The sequence below is a fragment of the Symphodus melops genome (assembly GCF_947650265.1).
Source record: "Symphodus melops genome assembly, chromosome: 4".
Classification (NCBI taxonomy): Eukaryota; Metazoa; Chordata; class Actinopteri; order Labriformes; family Labridae; genus Symphodus; species Symphodus melops.
In genome coordinates, this window is record NC_136694.1 from 17,064,045 (window position 1) to 17,078,255 (window position 14,211).

Consider the following 14,211-nt stretch of genomic DNA (forward strand, 5'->3'; position numbering starts at 1 on the left):
CAAAGCACGCTGCAAGTAGAAAACAAAACTCAAGTGAAAAACACACACATTCAGAAAACAACAGCAAATACAGAAACAGCGTTGCATATGGTTGGTGGAGAGGCTCTTAATCTTTGTAGATGTGATGACCATGTCATTGTGTTTGTAGCCTGTTCTGTGTGTGCACGGATAAGTGAATGCTTAAGTGTAAATGTAGGCAGTAATATGATCGTATTATCAATTTTTCCTTTATTTAATAGGACAGTGAGGAAATGTATGATTAGAGTGTTGGGTGACATGTAGCAAAGCCAAAGGGCCAAGATCAGGATAAAGCCCATGACCTCTGTACATGGAATTCACTCTGTGGCCACTGAGCTAAACCTTTGCCCTTTTAGCCTATCTTCTTAATATATGAGTATCCTTGTGATTATCATGATGAGCTACATTAAGATGACTCAAACCTCCTAAGAACAAGAACTTCATTTGCAACTAATCCAACCCCCTTTGAAAACAAATATTTACTTTGTATCAATATAAATCTGTCCATCCAGCTAAGTTTCACTTCTGTCTGCGTAGTGGAGCTGGGGTGATAATTAAAACTACAATATCCACAAGTCCGTGTTTTTCCGGTGAAACCGGAAAAGCAATCGGATTGGTTAGCAAACACCTTTCAAATACTGTGCGCGGCGGCAGAGAGCCGATGGTTGTTGAAGATTTGAATCTTTTCCTTCGTAACACAAGTTTAACAGCGACCGAACAGCTGCTGAAATATGACATTAAGGACAACAAGTGTCCTTTTTTAACCTTTTCTGAATAAAAGTATTGCTACGAAGCTTCGCTCTTAACGTAAGTCACAGTTCAGTCTGTAGGAGGAAATATTAAACGTTAACGTTGTTCCGTCATGTTGTGGTTAACGTCGCTAACGTTAGCTTATCCTTTAGCTTTATCGTAGAGTAACATGACTTCAATTTTTGTTACAGTTGTCAACATGAAGTGTTTGAAAGCTGAAGAATACATCAAACGGACTGCATCTGTGAAAGACACCAAGCTTTTATTTCGAGAACTGCAGGTTAGTATATTTACACACGCTCAGTTATTTAAATGACGTGTATTTCTTGAACACTTTGAGAGGTTAGTTTGACCAGAGAACGTGGTTAATGAAACTCTTTAAAACGGGATTTTAGACCAACTTTAACTCCATTATCCGTCGAGTTCAGTGATATTGTCTGTATGAGGATTTGGTTTGGTGTTATATATACATTGTACATTACATTGACCTGTGAGAAGATAGATAGATAGATACTTTATTGATCCCGAGGGAAATTCAATTTTTTTCTAGTTTTTTTTTACTGAAATTGTCTTGTTTCCTTCATTTTCCTTTTATTACATTTTGCAGGAGTTTGTAAAGAGTGGTCCAGGCGTTCAGGGTCGCACGCTGTGTGATCGGGTCATCAGAGCCTGTAATCATCACCTTGGAGCTGGATCCCCTGACTATGACCATGTTAGTCAGTTGGTACAGCTTGTAGAGCTTTCCCTTCAAGGTTATGATCTTTCTGCAACAATTGTTGCCCATAGCAGTCCTCTGTACATGGAAAAGATCCTTTTCCATATTGTGAAGAATTTAAGCTCCCAAGGACATTATAGTTTATGTAGCCATGTAGCTGGATTACTTAACAACAGGCTTACCCCAGTCCAACAGGTTTGTATCCTCTTCTTTTCAACATAATTCATTAAAATGTGTTGTTTATCTTGTTTATCTCTAGTTTTGCCACTAACAAAGAAACATCTTGTATGGCCCATATAGGCTGAGGACTACTGCGTCCTTGTGCGAAGCTGCTTCTCCGTGCTCTGGAACGGACTCTCTACCTCCAAAGACAAGAAAATATTAAATAGTCGTGACCAACTCCACTGCCACATACAGGCCCTGGGCTTCCTCCTGCTGTTGGACACAGAAAACGCAACTACCTCTATCTCCAAAGCTCCTATTTACACAGAGGACGCCATCAATGAATTTGTGACCAGCTGTGGAAAGATCACAAAGGAAGATGCTTCTTTTCTCCTGCAGGAAATGCACTCACTTTTCAACAACTGCTGGACCAGCACTCAAAGCTTTGAGGGGGATGAGCTCAATCAATACACTAAGCCATCCTGTTTATATGTGCTCTCTGAAATGGTGCTGGTTATAGTTAAGATGCTTTGTAAGACCGGACACCATGATCTGGCCTCCAACTTCATGAATGAAATTGAGAGCAAAGTCATAGGCCGTGTTGATTGTCAGTGTACAGCTGTGGTGCTTGGGAAATGGGCAGTCAAAATGAATTCATCGCTGAGTGATGGTGGGAAGGGCTGCCAGGCTTTGAAAGAATGTGCAAGAGCGTTGAGGTCTCTTTCATCCGACCTGGGGGACCAAGAAGCTCATGCACTTCTGGAGGGATGCGGACTAGTCATGTGGGCTGTGGAAAGTGGCAACTCGAAGGGGTTAAGTGGGCCTTTGCTTCTGGCTTGGTTTTCATTTCTCGAGGAGTACCAAGAACTAATATTGAAGATGTTAAAGAAGGTGAGAGCAATTACAGAGCAGGAGAATAATTCAGAATATCTCTCAATGTGTCATGCTTTAAAGTTAGAGTACTGTTGTATGATTCTGACACATTTTTTTAAGATATCTATATCAAACTATTTTGTTTTAGAATATTTGTACAGGTTACTACTCCAGTTTTTTCTTTTTATAGGATGGGATTTGCCAGACTGAGAGCAGCAGACTCCAACAGTCTCTTTGCTTCAGTATTTACCAAGGCTTTGTTTTTGCTTATGAGAGCATGCTGACATCACAGGTGAGGCTCTTTGTTTAACGCCAAGTTTCACGAAGGCAATGATACAAAACTATGAAGAGAGATGACTCACACAGTAACGATGTGTTTTCAGAGTTCTAAAGGTACTCGGTTTAGGTTCTGGTGCTAAATGTGATTTGTCGTTTCCAGCTGGAAGACAGTGACACACTGGAAAGAGTGCTGCTGTACTGCCAAGCCACTGTTGGACTAATGATGACAGAACTTCGAAAACTGTCCAGTGAAAACCTTCTTATCAAAGCAGGTAACCTGGTAGCTTTCATGTGAATTCTAATAGATTTTTTTATCAATTTTAATAATATCAAATGTCATTGTGTTTATATAATTGTCCATCTAGTGATCGCAGTCAGCAACTTGGCTTGTGGATTGTTCAACCGGCATCTTTACAACCAGGGCTTCACGCTGGTTGAGATCCTCTGCAGGGATTTATTAAGGAACGTCCCCGTCTCGCTTTCTGTCGACAGAGTAAGCTATTTACATTTTGATTGAATATGTGTAGTATTGTCCTCATTTGACTAAATAAACATTTTCTATGGTGTCTGTTAGAAATTACTTTGCAGACACGAGATTAACTAATGGTTGTAATTGGATGTTTGGTTTAAAAAAGAGCTAAATTGTTTTATTTATTTATTTGTATTTAACCAGGTTGGTCCCATTTATATTAAGAACCTTTTTTTAAAGGGAGACCTGGCCAAGACAGGCAGCAGCAGCAAAACACACTAAGTTGTAGACAAATTCACAAAGGGAGACAAAAGTATAATTTATGAAACATTTTGTATTCTCATAGAACCATCCAGGAGTCGGCAGCCCAAGCAGTTGAGCTAAAAACATCAGCATTGTGTAAAATCTGCTTCTATGTCTTTCATTTTTGATTTTAAAGTAGGATAGCATCTCTTTTAGTTTTGTCATCTTCCGCAACAGATGAAAAGGGAAAATCTCAAATCATCCTGGAAGAATCAGTTTATAAATCTTAATGGTAATTTATACCATTATCATGTCATTTAATTATTTAGCTGAGCAGACCCTTCATGCTGGCCGTGCAGACGTCTCGGCGGGCTGGACATCTGGCGCGAGCACTGGACTGGGTGATCATGTGGCTGAAGGCTCTGGGAGACAAAATCACCACTCATATGGCTGAACCGGTCTCTCTGTGGGTGAAAACAAAGACTGACGCAGCCCGAAATTCTGAGGAGGACATCCGTCTCAGGTACAGACACAACTTCTTTGTTGTTATTCCGATAAAGTTTTGAATCAGAGAAGATCATTCGAACAGTTGTTTCATCCCAATCCGGAAACAGGACTCTTCATGACGGTTTTTGTCCCAATGTCCCCGATGAGCGAATCATGCTTTGCCTCTTGGGGGAGGAGCTGCGTGCCTATAAAGAGGTGGCAGGAGACACATCCCAGGAACGTTACAACACTTTGTGTGATCTGTTGGACATCTGTCACGAGGAGAGCGCTCACACCCACCTACGTGCTGTTTACCTCTGTGAAATGGCACAAGTCGTGTGTTACCAGGATTTTAGTGAACAGACCGACTGGTAAGAGATTTGAGTCGTTTTTCTTTTGAACATTTTTTTTATTTGTAGATAAAAATCTGCTGATTTGTTTAAAACACAACAAATGAAATTGTTGTTAAGACAGCCTGTGCAGCAGTTTACTGTCTTTACTGGTTTTAATATTCAATCACTTTACCACACAGCTCAGCAGTTGATTTTACCCATGAGGCTTTGCGGCTCCTGGAAGAAGAGCCAGAGACTCCAGAGAATTCTGATAGACTGAAGGATGACAAAGCCCATGCTTCACTTTGGCTCTACATCTGCACCCTTGAGAAGAATCTCCAGGAGGTGAGCTTTGTTGAACCTGTCGGTCGAACAAATGCTTTACTCATCTTAATGAATAAATGAATTATTCGACATGTAGTGTTTGTGTTGTATACACAGCTACAGTAAAAATGAATGACTGCATAGTTTGAAATCAACTATCTGGGATTAAGTATCCATTCCATACTCTGAGCACATTTCTTGGGATTATGGATGTGTGTTTTTTGCAGGCAATCGAGAGAGACAAAAAACAGCGGGAGTTGCGAGAGCAGATCCGACATGTAGCCAATCCCATGGGAACCAATGACTTTGATTATGAGGACAAGCAGAAGACGCAAGACAGCTTCCTGGTCTATGAAGGCCTGCATTTCAACCTGGCGGCAGAGAGCAGTAGGACTCCCTTTTTCAAATATGATGTTTGAACTTTAGACACTTGTGCGACATGATGATACAGTATCGTCGTGTGTCGTTACGCGCCATAATACATCAGAAGTGGATGAATGTTACAAAATGTCATAACAACAAAAACTTAATTTTAGTTTTTTTAAATCACAAACCACATCAGCTCAAAGTGCAGTAGCATATCGAGCAATGCTTTTTATGCTAACATGTCGTATCCCATAGATTCAGAGAGATAGTCCGGATTCAATTGGAGCCTTTGTGACGTCTGTTTCTTGAATTTTGTTTAGTTCTCTCAGTTATTGTAGATGAGTTGTGTTAAATGTTTGTGCGTTGTGTTAAATGATGGTAAATGTGTAAGTTGCACTGCTGACCCGAGGAAGAATAGCTTCCTGCTTATGAGGAGCCAAACAACAGATGTTGTATAATCCCTTAGAGATACTGTTAGACATTTTTTCTTCTTGTCCTCACAGAGTTGTGTAAGCCTTTGGAAAGAGCCCTGGACGAATGGTCAACCCTTCTGCAGAGTAAAGTCCTTCCTTCTGTCAGAAACCCCAAGCAGACCTGCAGCTCCATTGCTGTGACAGCAGCTCTCTTCAAGCTTATGGGAAAGGTAACAAACAAAGAATTGTATTGTGGGTTTGTTGAAGACGTTTGAGAGAAAACACTTTTCAGTTCTACGAGAAAGATGAATGTTTATTTAATCCCCTTATACACTTGTTTAAAGTAGAATTCATCAGGCGGTTCTAGAGTGTACATTAAACCTCCTCTGTCTGATGTAGCCTCTGAAGGCATTGGAAGCCTACCAACTTACAATTGGACTTTCACGACAACTTGCTGATGCTCGTGGATGTGCCAGCTCCCTCTGTCAATCTGCCAGTATTCTTTTGGATATGGGAGCCCCTGCACTGGCTTTGGTAATGCATTTTATATTATATTTATTTATAGCAGACTTACCACAGCTCACGTGCTGTCAATGATTTATTGCAAATCTTTGTGATTTCAGGCTCAGCTTGAGCAAGCAGACACCTTCCTTACCTCGGATACCGCTGCTGATGGACCTTCTTCTCTGTCTATGCTGGCCGTGTTGTTGAAAGCTCAATACTGCTACATCACAGGACAGGCAGGGAACTCAGCCGCTGGCATCATGTCGCATATAATCGGATTGTGTTTTTACTTAAAGTGATGACTGAATATTGTCATTTCTTTGTCACCGTGCTACAGGTGGATCTTGGGGTGCCTTATCTGTGTAAGGTGCTTAAAGAAGTGAATGAGCAGAGGCAGTCAAAGAGTTGGTATTTGCTGCGTGCTCGAGTGCTCCAGACCTGCAGCTCCTATCTTAGTCTGGACACGACTGCACTGCCACAAGCCAAGAGAAGTCGCATCACACATCATGGTTAGCAGAAGCTTTTTCTCCACTCATTACAACCTGGTGGTGTTCCTTCAAGATTTTGTATTTTGAGATTGTAAAAATGAAGTCAGGAGTCTTAACTAAATTTTTTATTTTTTTATTTTTGAAGGTATAAACAGCCCAGACACTGCCTTGTACGAGAGTCTGAAGCTTCTCTGCAGCCTGCTGGTCACTTTAGTGGGGAAAGGCCTTTATGGCACAAACGGCGGGAACGCAGACGTGCGCTTTATTGACCAAGGTGAGTCTGTTCAAGACTTTGTACTGACAACAAAATAAAAGCTTTCACGGTGCATGGATGATTCTTATACTGTAGGGCTGTGTGCAATGTAAAACCCCTCTCCTTTGGTTTGTGAGCAGGAGATAACCTGGTGCTGAAGTGGCAGCTGCTCTCAGAGCTCTTAAAATGCTCCACGAAGATGGTGGCTGTGAGGAGCAGCTGTGGGGCCATCAATGATGCAAGGCTTCAATGCCTGGAAGCGCTCAAACTGGCCATAAAGCTGCAAGCACTCAGCCGGTGAGTACATGAGCTTTGCATTGGGTTCGAATGTTGGCAGTAAAGTAAGACAAGATTGTTCATGAGCTTACCTTTGCTGGCCATTCTGAACTGTTGCTGGATGCTAAGCTTACTGAAGGGCCAGTAGAGCACATCCTCTATTTTTGGTGCTGAAGAGCCTGATCATGTGTTGAGGCATGTTTAGTTGTCTAGAAGACTTTATCAAGGATTCTATGTGCTGGTAAAATGTGATCTGGAAGGTTAAAGGTCTGTTTTGTATTGACTTGAAATACTACAGCCAATGTTGGAAGCAGAATTAAAGTCACTATATACTATTAAACCTGTATAGTCAAGGCGAGAGCAGATTAAATCCTTACTGTGCTGCATGCCGGGTTGGGTGTGAAAGTGGGGAATTTTTCAAAGTTCTACCTCAAAAACCGTTTATTTTATTTATTTTTTTAAATTTTTGTATTGTTACATAGAATTACATTTTTATTTACTCACTTATTTATCTTCATGTATTGTGTGTGTTTAAGTTTGCTAAATGCTGGTAATGCAGATATTATAAAATCAGTGAGTAATCGGGATCTCAATATCAATCAAAATGATCATGATTTTTAACAAATCCTTCGTGTTTTTGCTTATCTTACCATCACTTCTTTCTTGTTTTTTGCCATTTCTAGATGTGCTGAGCTGCTCGTGATGAAAGCGGAGTTGGAACTGATGCAGGGGGAGGAAGGAGAAAGTGGAACTGATTTAGACAAAGTCAGAAACCTTCTAGAGCTTTGCACAGGTCTGTTGAATGTACAGCTCCACATGTTATTTATTGTACATTATTTTCAAACACTTTCAAAAATATGTGGCTGCATTCCACTATTGTCCATTGTTGTCTTAGGCTACTCAACTGACTTTTCCTCTATCTCTCAGACTTTTCTGATCAGGTACAGAAGACAGAGGTGAAAATCAAACCTAGGAAAGGTCGCCCAACCAAGAAATCTCAGTCTTCCCTTCCCAATTTCGAGGATGATGAAGATACAGGAATCCTGAGCACTAGGTGGATTGCCAAAGAGCCTATAGTGAGGGACCTGGCCAGCTCCCCGCCTCTCAAAACTCAGCCTCGCCGCTGGCTCTCGTCCCTGGACCATAACTCTGAGTGCCAGTGTCACTGCTGCTCTGAGCCAAGCCTGGGACGTGCCACTGCTCGTTGGGCAGCGATACAGGCAGATCTAGTTCTGAAGATAGATCCAAATGAAGCCCGTGTCAGTTTGAAACTTCAATGGGCAACATTAGCCCGCTGTAAGAATGTCTCTGCTGCACTCGGAAACAAATTGGCTAAACTTTACCCAGCCAGTAGTCCTGCCAAAGGCTCCTATACACCTTCCCTGATGCAGGACGTAGTGGGCCGTGTGTACCTGCGCATGGCCCTGTCTTGGCTTGAACCAGGGCTTGACAAGGTCAGTGGTATATGGAAAATACTGGAGGCTGGTTTAGCATATGTTGATTCCAAGCCCTGTCCTGACCTTAGACCTGTGAAAGCAGGACTAGTGGCGGCGAAGGCTTTAGTATCATTGGTTACCTTGGCTGCTAAGAAGGACTGCACCCCAGAAGAGCTTTTCTCAAATGTTTTGACTTGGAATGCACCAAAGATGGATGAAGAGGTCAAACCGGAACAGAAAACGATGCCTAAATCATCCTGCATTACGAAGCCTAAAGAGACTCTTAAAAACCGAGACATTCCTGTTAAAACAGAGGACGCAAAGAAGGTCAAGGTTGTCAAGGCCAAGACTCAAGTGACGAAATCCTTAACCAAAGGAAAAGGACTGGTTCCTATGACACCTGTAACGGTCAAGTCGAGGCCTTCCAGGGACCTTGGCTCTTTTGACTTCAACACGGTGGTTCCAACTTTGGCCTGTACTCCTGTTCAAAGACTGAAAGCCCCTACTTCAGTGCAGAAAGCACCAAGGACTGCCCCAAAGCTGCAGTTTCAAGTGTATAAAGAGTCATCGCCAGTTCAAGACAAGGCCCAACCTGTCCCTGCTGCCCCAAGACGCACAAAGAAATCACGCTTCAAAGTGAGTGTTTTATTCAAGAAAATGATAACTTTTATTAGATAAAAAACATTGCTTTTTTATTCCCTGTAAATTAAACATCTCTTTATCTGTAATTACAGGTAGAGTTTAGTGATGAAAGTGACACGGAAACAAACACACAGGCAGAACCCAAAGAAAAAACGGACATCCCTCAGAAGCGAACCACAGCAAGAAGAGCCACTAAAAGCACTAAGACATCCTTAGATCCTCCTGCGGAGAAAGTCCAACCCAAGAAACAGGCAAAGGGTAAAAAGAGCTCTGCAGTGGCTCGGACCACCTCCTCTGAAGATGAAGAGACCTCACTTTGCCAGTCTGCCCCAACGAGAAGAGGAAGAGCCAGAAGGGTGCTGTCCAGGGCGGAGGCAGATTCAACGGAAGAGCCGGACACGATGAGGACCATTGATGAGGAAACTACAGAAGTTCTGGACATGAGCATTGAGCAGCTCAGGACATCAGACACTGAAGATCATCCTGCTTCAAATCATGATATTGGTGAGTATCTTGTAGATGTGCAAACATCCCATTTGTTATAAAACAGCTTCTAATGGAATAAGTTAAATGAATAATTCGGTTTAAACAACACACTTTATCATTTTAGAATAGGAAAAAAAAGCCTTGAAGAAAACTTAAGTGCATATTTGAAAATGAACGACAGGAAATAGACAAAAACATCGAAGTATTATATTTACCTCAGTGTGCTACAAGGTGATGGCGTTCTGATCATTAACCCTTTGCTTGACTCTCTGAAGACATTGATTTTGAGGTGTTGCGGCGGGACGTGTGTTGTCATCTGGAAAGAGATGACCTGCCTGAACTGAAAAGCAGAGGTCACCTGAGAGGAGGTCCACAGACTCACCAGTCTCATTCAGACTCCAGACCAGGTGAGGCTTTCCACACAGATCATTGGTCCGCAATGATTATTTATATTTTATTGTGCTATAGAAGTACCTTAAAATGACGCGCAGGTGTTTGATATGAACAGTTTCATTCCGCCTTCTTTTTATCCTGTTGTATTGTTTTTCCCTTCCTTTTTTTAGACAATCTTTCTCTGGAGGATGTTCAGACTCTGCTCCGATCAGCCTGGTTGGCCCTTCAGCACTTCCCCATCCCCACCATCTTCACCACTCTCAGTTCTCTTCTGGCCTTGACCATTGGACAACAGGACCCCATAACTACAGCGATGTTGCACGCTCAGTCCTTGGGCATCACAAGTCGCCATCGCACAATCAGGCATTTAGCTAGTTGTCTCAAGTAAGCACATGCACGATGTAGTGTGAGGTCAGGATTTCTCCTTTGAAAAAATAAAACCTTTTCCATATAATCGCACAGCGATGCATGAGGCCAATGTTATAATTACCAAGACATTTTGAAAACAAAATCTAAAAATCCGTCATGTTTTGACATCCACTATGATTTTCTTACAGAAAGTTGAGGAAGTCGTCTGGTGAGCTGGCAGAGAAGATGGATGCTCTGAGTCTTGATGAGCTCGGTCCAAGCGAGACCAAGAACTCAACCGAGCAGAGGTTGTTACAGTTGGAGAACATCTTCTCCTTCCCTACGGCAGATTCGTCCACTTTCCCAAAGTCCCACTGTCAACAGTTTATGCAACAGATTCAACACCTTCCACCAGGTAACATTGTCAACGCCCTAAAACGTGCCTGTAACCTCTCTTATGTCAAAATATCTTCAACCTGTTGTGCTCCATCAGGTAAGGAAAGAACACTGTGAATTGTCTTCTTTGCTTATTTTGAATCTTACCTCTTCATCTTTTACAGGAGTGACGGTGTGTGTAATGTCTGTGCTCGGAATCAAAGCTGGTGAGATGGGTAACAGCATCATACTGTCACGCCTTGAGAAGGGTTCTGCCCCTGTCACTGTTCACATCCCTACCTCGAAACAGCAGGTGAGATAAGGAGGGGGAAAAAAAGAAGAATGATTTCCACAAGCTGGAACTAGAATGCAGGGGATGCATATTGATTGAGCAAAGCTAGAAAAAGGAATCACTATGACATAGTGCTCAAATGATCATATTTACTTGTCTTCATTAATGACTAACTGTATGGTTCAGGAGGTATCATTAACATTACAAAATATAACTTTTCTCTTTGTGTTACCCAGCACCCCATTAGTTGGTTGGTTCAGGAAATAGATAGTATCCAGGTGGAACAGAAAGTTGTGAGCTGTGTTTCTGAGAAAGCCAAGTGGTGGGAGGGCCGGAGGGCCCTGGACTCTCGAGTTGAGGTAAGTGGTGAAGAAAAAAGGCTATTGTTGGGGAGTCTCTGTATTATTGTGTTTGACTCAGTGAGTGTTTCATAAAAGTTATGCCTTCCTATCTTTTTTCAGCAACTGCTGAAGGAGATGGAGGGACTGTTGGGATGTTGGAAGAGCTTTCTTCTGCCCCTTTCATCAGACCCTGAGCTCTCCAAACAAGCCCGGCACCTTCACAAGTCCTTGTCTGCAAGAGGAGTGGCAGTGAGTGAAGAGATGCTGAAGGTGGGTGATGTTTGTTTTGTTTTTTTGACCATTTTGCAGCAGAATCTGATTTAACATTCTGACATGGTCTCTTAAGCCGCACTGAAAGAAACCAAAAATCATCAACATTCATCTCGTGTGTTTCAGACCGTGCTTTCAGCTTCCCCTGTGCTCTCCAAATATGACCTTAAGCAGTTCTCTATGGGAGTTTCTCCACAGTTGGATGTGGAGTGTGACCAGCTTCTGCATACATCTGTTTCCCAGCTCACTGACAGAGATGAACCCAAAGGTCATGTGGTTCTCATCCTTGACAAGGTTGGCTTCATTCTCTATGTAATGCTGAATTTTCCAACATTCTGGTGTATACATGGACGGGGGACGGGACTCTACAGTTACAGTATGCTGTTCTGAATTCAGACCGTTCCATAAGTTTGAAGTCTTGCCTTTCTTTTTTTCCTCCGCAGTACCTACAGAAGTTGCCCTGGGAGAGCATGTCCTTCTTAAGATCTTGCTCTGTCAGCCGGATGCCTTCTCTGCACTCTCTCCTTGGACTTATCATTCAGAAAGAGGTGAGCTCAAACTCCCTTAATGAGCCAGAGAGCCCAGTGGTGCAGAGGTCATTTACCTTCTGAGTCTGACTAGGTTCTGTTGTGGTTACATTCATTGTTATTTAAATATTCCCTTTAGACTGACTCCAAGTCCATCCTGAAGTGTGGTGTGGATACAAAGGAGGTGTTTTATGTGCTGGATCCTGATGCCAATTTGGGGAACTCTCAAGATCGTTTTAAGGAGTGGTTCAGCAGGTGAGACCAGTGCACAAACCGTTTAATTTGTATGTTGTTGTTTTTTCGCCCCCTTGTCATTGCTGATCCATTTTTATTTTTGTGTGTGTGTGTGTTAAACAAACAACTGTTCTTGTTAAAGTAAACTGGATTGGGAGGGTGTGTGTGGAGTTGCTCCTGACTCGTGTTGGCTGGAAGAAGCTGTTGCAACCAAGGATCTATACATGTGAGTCTGATGATCTCGATAGAATAAGATAAGATATTGTTCAGGCTCAAACCTAGGCTGGAGCCAAACAATAACATTACAATAGAATGAAATATTTGGCATCAAGGTTTGTAAGTGGTTAGAAATTACCTGTGTGGGACAGACAACAATTATCAAAGCTGATTCAATGAGAAAAAAAAACTATGATACAATGAGGGTTATTTAATAAGCATTTAATTTTTAATACACATTTTGTAATGCTACTTCTTTTTCTGTGTGCTCTCCTTGTCTCTTACATCCTTGGCTGCTTTAGTTTTGTGGGTCATGGCGCAGGCGCACGATTCTTAGACAGTCAGGCGGTCCTGAAACGTCACATGAGAGCAGCCGCTCTGCTTTTTGGCTGCAGTAGTGCCGCTCTGGCAGTGCGTGGAGATCAGGAAGGACAAGGCATCATCCTCAATTACCTCATAGCAGGATGGTGAGGTCTTTCTTTACTTTCTTTCATTTGTCAAAGCTTCCTTGTTGATACTTGTGTATGTTGCCGTAATGGGGCAGATCCATACAGCTTTGAGTGATTTGGGAAATTATCAGCCAGTTAAAACAATTACAGCATCACAAGTAACACGATTAGATTACAATGTGTGACAGTTTTAATGGTCACTTCACTATTTTTTTTTTTTTTTCTTTCAATATCCTGAATTTTGTCTGTCTTGACATTATTTCCACCATAGCCCCTTTGTTTTGGGAAACCTGTGGGATGTAACGGATCGAGACATTGACCGCTTCACAAAAGCTTTGTTAGATTCCTGGTTCTCTGCTGGCTCTGGAGCGCCCCTCCTGGATCACATGGGCCCATCACGTCAGGCCACACACCTAAAACACCTCATTGGAGCTGCACCTGTGGTCTACGGCTTGCCAGTCCACCTGCAGTCTATCGTCTGAATAGCCGAGTCTTCTTTAAACAGGATGTAAACCTTCTCTGCAGAATCTGAATTTTACAGTTTCAGCCAAAAACGTGGACAACTTGTATTTAACTTGAAGTTTTATCCTGGCATTTTTTTAAGTATTAATTTTTTACCTTTTTTTTTTTAATTTCATACAAATTTCCCACAAATGCTTTTAAATTTGGAATGATTTTTAATATTTGTAAATGCTTGAATACGTCTTTAATGTGTTTATTTTAACATATTGTGAATAAAAGTCTTCTCACATACTGTCAATTAGTCTCATTTTAGTTGCGTGATGTGAAAAAGAGACATTTATACTAATTACTAATAGCATAAATATAAAGCATTCTTGTTACAACATAATGTAAAAAAACTAACTTTGTATCATCTGTTAACTTTTATAAACAATTTAAGATTTTACACAACCTATAGATAGAAGCCGATCTTTGCCTTTGTTGTCTTATTACAAAGGGGCTTTAACTCTGACTATCTGTAAATAAACTTGGTTTTGCTTTACTTTTTATATTAATAATTAAGATTCTTCGCTTGATTTTTAAAGGTCCTTTGAGCCCATACAGGTGATTGTTTCCATTGGATAGTGCATCATTGTCATAGGATGCAAATGGACTCACTCCAAATCATTCTTTATAACAAAATAGAAAAAGATATTTGGAATCAATTTTTTTTCTCGAAGTTTGAATTGCATGCCTTCAGAATTTGAATTGTCTTCTGACTTCTGCTCATGAATTGGCAATTTTGATTGG

The 14,211-nt window shown here is 41.6% G+C and overlaps 1 protein-coding gene across 1 annotated transcript; it reads left to right on the forward strand.

Moving 5' to 3' along the window:
* The first annotated feature begins 614 nt into the window (after positions 1-614).
* Positions 615-13,714, forward strand: espl1 (extra spindle pole bodies like 1, separase). Its single transcript, XM_079342578.1, has 32 exons — positions 615-825; positions 960-1,048; positions 1,376-1,678; positions 1,784-2,536; positions 2,709-2,810; positions 2,958-3,069; positions 3,163-3,290; positions 3,839-4,032; positions 4,124-4,366; positions 4,528-4,672; positions 4,879-5,038; positions 5,521-5,660; positions 5,830-5,964; positions 6,054-6,170; positions 6,272-6,443; positions 6,568-6,696; positions 6,816-6,972; positions 7,635-7,744; positions 7,879-9,023; positions 9,122-9,533; positions 9,791-9,922; positions 10,079-10,292; positions 10,466-10,671; positions 10,817-10,944; positions 11,160-11,282; positions 11,385-11,534; positions 11,661-11,828; positions 11,978-12,082; positions 12,201-12,316; positions 12,438-12,521; positions 12,814-12,978; positions 13,232-13,714. Exons 2-32 carry the CDS (start codon positions 968-970, stop codon positions 13,440-13,442), a joined length of 6,540 nt encoding a protein of 2,179 aa, XP_079198704.1. The 5' UTR covers positions 615-825; positions 960-967; the 3' UTR covers positions 13,443-13,714.
* Positions 13,715-14,211: the final 497 nt, after the last annotated feature.

Excerpts from the sequence above, each read along its gene's own strand:
- espl1 (XM_079342578.1), top strand. The coding sequence starts at position 968 with ATGAAGTGTTTGAAAGCTGAAGAATACATCAAACGGACTGCATCTGTG. Across the intron at positions 9,534-9,790 it reads TGCTTCAAATCATGATATTG|ACATTGATTTTGAGGTGTTG; the intron begins GTGAGTATCTTG and ends GACTCTCTGAAG. Across the intron at positions 12,979-13,231 it reads AATTACCTCATAGCAGGATG|CCCCTTTGTTTTGGGAAACC; the intron begins GTGAGGTCTTTC and ends TTTCCACCATAG.